The 7,318-nt window shown below is 40.7% G+C and overlaps 2 protein-coding genes across 3 annotated transcripts in view; one reads left to right on the plus strand and one right to left on the minus strand.

The window, feature by feature from the left end:
- Window positions 1–1,900: 1,900 nt before the first annotated feature.
- Window positions 1,901–4,353, plus strand: mul3 (mitochondrial E3 ubiquitin protein ligase 3). 2 transcript variants are annotated; one of them, XM_085141693.1, is made up of 5 exons: window positions 1,901–2,020; window positions 2,442–2,566; window positions 2,642–2,729; window positions 2,817–2,937; window positions 3,015–4,353. In XM_085141693.1, the coding sequence occupies exons 2-5, from the start codon at window positions 2,450–2,452 to the stop codon at window positions 3,505–3,507; spliced, it is 819 nt and encodes a 272-aa protein (XP_084997819.1). In that variant the 5' UTR covers window positions 1,901–2,020; window positions 2,442–2,449; the 3' UTR covers window positions 3,508–4,353. The 2 variants fall into 2 exon arrangements, with proteins under 2 accessions (XP_084997819.1, XP_084997820.1); XM_085141694.1 differs by lacking the exon at window positions 1,901–2,020 and adding an exon at window positions 2,046–2,271.
- A 212-nt stretch (window positions 4,354–4,565) lies between these two features.
- Window positions 4,566–7,318, minus strand: part of eif2b5 (eukaryotic translation initiation factor 2B, subunit 5 epsilon) — a 5,724-nt gene continuing 2,971 nt past the window's right edge. The window contains exons 9-16 of the mRNA XM_085141692.1: window positions 7,294–7,318; window positions 7,117–7,218; window positions 6,927–7,028; window positions 6,706–6,796; window positions 6,484–6,607; window positions 6,237–6,362; window positions 6,000–6,110; window positions 4,566–4,824 (exon numbers count right to left, since the gene is read on the minus strand). The exon at window positions 7,294–7,318 is cut by the window's right edge and continues 117 nt beyond it. Of these exons, the coding sequence (XP_084997818.1) occupies window positions 4,762–4,824; window positions 6,000–6,110; window positions 6,237–6,362; window positions 6,484–6,607; window positions 6,706–6,796; window positions 6,927–7,028; window positions 7,117–7,218; window positions 7,294–7,318 (744 nt within the window). The 3' untranslated portion in view covers window positions 4,566–4,761. The remainder of the gene's footprint in view (window positions 4,825–5,999; window positions 6,111–6,236; window positions 6,363–6,483; window positions 6,608–6,705; window positions 6,797–6,926; window positions 7,029–7,116; window positions 7,219–7,293) is intronic.

Raw genomic sequence — 7,318 nt, forward strand, 5'->3', positions numbered from 1 at the left:
ATCCACAAATGTGCAATAACACTAATGTGCAATAATCTTTTCTGGCATCGTTGTATTTTTACTCAGTTGTATATAGCATTTGTATTCTATTTTTATCTTATTGTATATTTTATTCTATTTTATTCTACTGTATATAGTATTTTATTTTATTCTATTCTGTACAGTTGTGTACTGTATTTATTTTTATTGTATTCTAATTTTTGCTTCATAACTTTTGCACTGTCCACTTCCTGCTGTGACAAAACAAATTTCCCACGTGTGGGACTAATAAAGGTCAGGTGGGGAACCTTAAAATCGGTTGTTATGGCTCAGTGTGGGAAAAGAATCATATGTCACAATAATTTTTACTGAGAGCTCCAGTAGATTTTCTTAGTTTACAGGCTCTGATGAGCTGACCTACCGCTCTCTGTGCATGTACACAACTTAATTCAGCCAGATGTGAGCAGATGCTTCATGTGTTGTCCTGGCTGATTTCCATCTTCTACAGTGACAGTACACCGTTTATGTTGGTTTTTTTTAGAACATATAAAGTTGGTATGAAGACAGAATCTAAGCGTCATCAGCTAAAATCTATATGAATCTCTGCTACAGTTCATGTAACTTAACTCTGTTCTTTACTTTAAACCCATCACAGTACAGCAAACTAACCTGTTTATACTGCACTAACCTCCTGAGGATTTTCATGCAGCCTTTAGATAACACATCAGTCTACCTTAGTTTGTTTTGCAGCAGGTTTCACAACATAAAAAACAGACCCAATCTTGATTTATAAACATGAGGACTTAGAGCTTATTTAGTGCCTTACTTATGTAAGCTTAGCTTAAATTTTCCAGTTAATCAAACACCACTGATCAGTCCTTATCTTTAAATCTAACCTCTCCTCTTCCTCTCCTGCCCCCTTTTCTTATCTTTCTCCATCTCTGAGTGAAGTTAGTTTTCTGTCTTTTCTCTCCCTGCGAAATACAGCTAGCAACACACTGAGACAAACCACACACAGTTTATGTGTTTTCTGATGTTTGTTGATTTCTATGTTGCACATAGAATTATAACATTTGAAATTACACTTGAAACAAGTAATCAGAAAAAACACTACCCAAGTACAGATACCTGAAAACTGCACTTAAGACCGGTAAGTATTTGTAATTCATTACGTCCCACCTCTGTTCCTTGGTTGGTTACAAGTGGTTATTTGAGTTACTATTTCCTTCTTCTCAACTCAAAGCAGTCTGGCCATTCTCCACTGAGGGTCTTTTTCCAGTACTTAAAACACCTTTCCTCCCCACTCTGATGCTTGGTATCAACTTCAGCAGGTGATCTTAACCATGTCTGCACACCTAAATCCATTGGGTTGCTGCTATGTGTTTGGCTGATGTTAATGAGCACTTGTACAACTGTGAATAGCAAAATGTAGTTTTAATGACACAGGAGAGCTTTGATAGGTGCATCTGATTTTCTTTTTTTCAAAGCTCTCAACAATAACGACATAGAACAAAATATAAATCATACAAGCAACAGTACAAATTCTCAAAAAGTGCATAAGTAATAAGTAAATAAAAACTATATAATAAACCTTTCAGTCAGAGGTGAAGCTGTTACATGTATCTGTGTACAGCTATAACACTGCAAGGTTTTTTGACCCCAGAAAGAGCAATGCTGAGTTTAACTAATATGATTACATGTACATTTTCCACGAAGGTTTGAAAAACGTTAAATTTAATGGAATCTGGTCAAATGAAATTTACCTGATTGGTAAGTTTATACCAAGCATACCAATCCTTTGATTTTCTATATTTAAAGTTTTTTGGGTTTTTTTTTTTTTTTAGCCTAATAAACTAACCACATATGTCGTGCTGCCACGAAGCGGTCAAACGGCATGATTGCAAAAAAATCCGCTCACATTCTATTGGTTAATTAAACGTGACGTAACCCGGTAAAAACGGAAGTGTAGACGAAGTAACTGACGGCTTTTGTTTTCTGTTTTCTTTTAAAGTGTGGCTCTTTTACTTGGTAGTTTTAACAGGTAAGCTTTGTGTTACTTTTTCGCAATTTTATGTAATGACAGTGCAGCATTACAAGATGTTTATAGGTACACTGCAAAGGCAGAGACGTCATAAGAGAGAGACATGACAGTCAACCAGCACTAAACTGAACTCTATGGAGTAATCCTGTAGCAGTAAAGATGCTGATAAAATGATATCTCGCAGTGGGGCTTTAAAGGGGTTTTAAAACCAAAGTCACCGAACATTTTCAGAGGTTTTGACAGGTGGTTCTGTACGTGCTGTTTATTTTTTCTGTGTTAACGAACTTTACAACCCGGAAATAACTTCCTGGACCCGTTTCGTTAAGGTCGGGGTTGCCAGGTGCAACAGTGACACTGCTCGTCACTGGTTCACTGGATCCTGTTAACTTTCCACTCAGCTGTGTGTGATTTCTCCTCACAGCTACAGATATGAGCGACCTTCCCGTGAACCCTCTGGTTCTGATTGGTATCGGGTCCAGCTTTGCCTTCTCCGGCCTGTTTTATCACCTGTGCAAAGAGAAGGAGAGAGAGTTGAAAGCGCTAAAGGCAAGCGACATGTCTGCTGTAAACCTTACATACAGTCTGGCCTTTATCATTCAAGTCAATCTTCTCCATTTTTAGGAAATCCCTGTTTTCAGACCAGATGAAGATTTGGTCAGGGTGCTGAATGCCGCTCCCCACAGACGGCTCCAGTATGTTGCTGTTGAAGGTAGAAATATGTCAACACACTGAATGAGCTCAGTCCTGGAGAGATAGTTTCACGAAGACTAATGATTTCCTACATATCTGGTTTAAGGTCAGGTCCAGGCAGATGGGGAGCCTCTGACCAGCCAGTTCATCCCACGATGCTACGGTGTAATTCAGAAGATTGTTACAGTGGAGCATTGGAAATACTGGGACCCCAGTGCTGCGAAATGGTGAATACCACTAAATAATACACCACAAATGTCTGTTTATTAATCTTCTGCTCTACTGAGAACGCATTCTCTTACAGGAACTCCCGGATAGGGTCTAAAAAAGAGAGCAACAACTCTGTGCCCTTCAGTCTGATCAGCCAAGACGCCTACATCTCTGATGCAAGTGTGAAGGTGCACAACCCTTTAGAGGCCTCCGGCTGCTTTCTGAAAAGGGTTTATTACAAAATGAGAAATGCTGAGGAGGACCTTGTGAACGCATTGCTGCAAACCGTGGGTGGGGAGAAACCGGTGTCGAAGGAGGAGACGGAGGAAATGCTGCACGTGGGGACCACCATGACGGGGTTCGGCGAGGTGGTGCTGGAGCGAGGCCAGGTGATGAGGCTACAGGCCCCGAGGGGTGGCCGCAAATACATCCTAGTGCCCACTGACCACAATAGCTTTTTGGACAGCCACAGGTCGTCAGCCACCATGTGGAAGGTGCTGTCTGCCTTTACTGGGATAACTGGAACTGTAGTTCTGGCCTGTGTCATTCGTAGCTTGATGGATAAGCGAGACGAACGATCAAATTAGGGCAGAAGATGATGGGTTTGGTGCGGGTTTTACCGGTTGCTAAAGTTGTGTCACAGCCTTTTCAATGCCTTTGGTGTTCTTTCATAGATTCTTTAACAAACTATCAGTGCTGACATAATTCTCTTGCATATTTTGAGTAGTTACAACGCTCACGGGCAGTTTCCTGTCATGTTCCAAGGCAAGCTTAGGGATTTCCAATCATGACCATCGGGGTGAAAAATTAGAAACACTGGTGCGAATTAAACTTTTCTTAATACACATAAACAAAACTGTAAATGTAACATCAGTAAAACAAAAGAAGCCAAATTCATAATAGTTCTGCATTTTAAAATGCATTTTGAAGTATTTTGTCCCTCTCAGCCACCGTACTGAGCTGAATACTTCAGATCTGCTAAATGAAAATTGTAATAAGTGTTCTCTAAGTTAATTAGATAAAGATTCAGTTCAGAAGCATGTAAACATGCTTAAAGAGGAGTTCGACTGGTTTGGTTTGTTACAGGCAGGCTGAAACCTGTGCGCTACTGTGATTTTTTTATTTTTTTTTATTTTTTGCTTTTTGTTTTGTTTTTTGTGACATTTCATGAAGTGTAATTTTACTCTTGGGTTGTTAACACACACACTGTACATTCAAGCTGTTATTTGTAATGATTGCAGTTTATGCTTTACTTTTACTGTTGGTGCATTCCTTATGCAAACTCTGTCCTCTGCTGACCATGAAATCATTCCACCTCCACCATAAAGAGGCTTCAAGTATCTTTAATACAGCTTATGGTCAAAAGTAAAGAGGTGTATCCTTCCATGCACCTCCTACATCCTTGCATAGAGTAGCCAAGATGGAAGGAAGCATGTTCGCATAAAGAAAAGCGTTCTCTGAATCTGCCCAGAGAATTAATGAAATGTTTCATTTTTGTCAAATGTTGACAGGTGAGACAGGGAGGCTTGAAATCTTATTATACTACAATCTCCTACCTCTTGGATACTTTCCTTCTGTTCTGTTTTTAAAGTGAACAATCAGTTTCATTAAATAAATAAAAAATGACACAGTTGTCTGTTAAAACTTTTATTCCAAGCAGACCACAGGTCCTTTATTTGGATATTGACATTCACACCAGCCTTTAGACGCCGTGGCATAATGTGATTAAAATATGTCCACTTCAGCTGCATAGAGCAGGTCCAGATGGTAACTAGATGGAGAAGGGTAAAACAAGGGTCAAATTTGACCCCATGGGTTCTCCAGGGTTAAACTGCTCGTCATTACTCTCCATCCTCATCTGAAGACTCCTCAGCCTCTTCCAACCACTTGATGAATTTCTGCAGCTGTTGGAGATAAATTGTTGTTAGAAACCATGAAACTGCTGCAGAGTCCGTGAATGTAAAACTATACTCAGGCTCAGGTGTGAGTAAATGAGGAAGGAATATATATATCAGTTTATAGGCTGTTTTCTCAAACATACATACAGCACCCTTTGTTCTGTTTTCTATCAAGATGATCCCACACTGCTTCAATAATGTTAGATCTGGGCTCTGGGGAGGCCAGTCCATCATAATGATAGTGTTTCACTACATGTTTTTGTATCCAGGTGTGGATACACAATTGTCGCAGTTGTGTTTTTAATGCTTTGGTAGTGTATTTGAGATCATTATCATGGTGAAAGATTAAGTTGTTGCCAATCAGATGCTACTGTATTAGAAATCAAAATCTGAGAGTACCAATTTTGACAAGATCCCCAACACCACTGGGAGCAATGCATCTCCAAACCACGAATGAGCCTCCACACTGTAATACAGATGGCTGCAGACACTGTTGTACCTCTCTCTTGACCTCCATACATACTGTCAACAACGTGAACCAGAAAGTTTCAAATTTGCATTCATCAGTCTATAAGATCTGTCACCAATAATTTTCAGAGCACTTCTTGTGTAATTTGGCAAACCTCAGCCTTGTCTCCCTGTTTCACTTCCTTAAGAGTGGCTTCTTGACAGCCACTTTTCTACTGACAGTTTCTTATGAGGCTTCATGAACAGTAGATGGATCAACTAAAGGTTCTCTCAGTCACATCTTTGCAGGATATATATATATAAATTTAAAATTGGTTCTTTGGTCTGCTATGTTTAAACAGCACTGGTTTATAGTTAGATGCCTTCACAGGTCATAGGTTGGTGTTAAGTGGCTTAACAGACAAAACGGATTCCTCTGAAAAAGATCAGTTACAAGGACTGGACTACAAGTGAGTGAAAAAGCAGCCAATGTCTGAAGAAAAACTGAAAGAGTTTCAGAAAGCCTGGAGAATTAAAATATTACAGGAATGTCTGGGCCTCTTGGAAAGACAATATAAAAAATTGGGGGGTAGCTCGACTGTACATTTGCACAGTACTGTAATTCCTTTCTTTACATATACATACATTTACACTAAACTTGTTCATAACGTGAATACTGAGCTTAAACTTTGTTGCTGCTCTGCGCTGTCTCCTGTAGTTCACACTGTACTTACCCCTTGGTTTTTGCGGAGCTGTCTGCTTTTGTCACTGGTGGCTCCCTGAGAGAACCAGCGCAGTATCATTTCCTCCTCCAAGATTTCCAGCTCGTACATATTCATGAGGACCTGAGTTACAAACAAAGCAGCATATTCATCCTCATCCTAACAGGCTGGATAAAGACACAGCAAACAATTCAAACCATTAATTTTAACAATGCAGTTTTGCACGTATCAGTGCTCATTGCTCCTGACCTTGACCATAGCAGCCCAGTGGCTCTCCTGCTCCAGGAAGTGTTCCTCAAAGGCAGACAGGCAGTCTAGATGGTCCTGTGCTCTCTTCACATAATTCTTAAACACTGGCGCCCATTTCTTCAATAGCTGACAGCAGCACAAAGAAAAAAGAAGAAAAAAAGAAATGGAAAATAATTAAGAGTTTTTTGGGGGTTTTCTGAGCTTCTGTTTTGTCATATTAAAAGTAATAGATTTGTATCTTATTCACCGGCAGAAGCAGAGTAACGTATTGTGAAGGGGTGAGATGTGGGCCCTGCTGCTGGAAAGGGTACTCCAGTACCACTCGGGTTAAAATCTGCATCACCTCTTTCAGACTGATATTGTAGGCATACCTGGAAAAGGGGGGGTTGAAGGGGGAGTGGGAAATGTCAAACTAAGCAACAATCACTGCAAAGATGAGCAACACAGGTGTGAGTCAGTTCCCCCTTACTTTAGAGAGTTGATCTCAAGTACGAGGTTGTCACAGCTGATGTTCTCCTCCAAACCTCTCTGCAGGGTCCCGAGCACCTCCATGTGGAAGACTACATAAGGAAAAAGAACATGTATTAGTATTATTATTCGTTTTGCAGTTTGTGTTGTCATTTTCGGGCCAGTAGGGGGCAGTATTATAGTTCCACATGCAGGCTAGCTAAATGAGACATGCCCTCTCACCTTTGACATCGTCCATCTCAGGGGAAGGAATCACCGGGTCATCGGGGTCATCAGTGTCGCTGTCTTCACTGTCACTCTCAGGGTCTGGGTTCAACACCAAGCCTGGGAACACACGAAAACAAGCATGCTGGGACTTCAGCTGAAGCATCATGGGAAATGCCAGTTCCATGACGATGAACTGGTGCTCTACCCCAGAGGCACTGCGACAGCTCCTCTTCCTCTGTGTCATCCAGACTGCTGGCCTTCCAGATGTAGCCTTTTCCTTCTGCTCCAACTTCTGCAGGATTGAAAACTGGGAGACAGGAGAACATTCACATCAAGCAGCTTGATGACATATAAACGGATCTAATACAGACTTAATACACACCTTTCTGTTTGGTTTTGTCCGATCT

The sequence above is a fragment of the Neolamprologus multifasciatus genome, chromosome 18 (assembly GCF_963576455.1).
Source record: "Neolamprologus multifasciatus chromosome 18, fNeoMul1.2, whole genome shotgun sequence".
Classification (NCBI taxonomy): Eukaryota; Metazoa; Chordata; class Actinopteri; order Cichliformes; family Cichlidae; genus Neolamprologus; species Neolamprologus multifasciatus.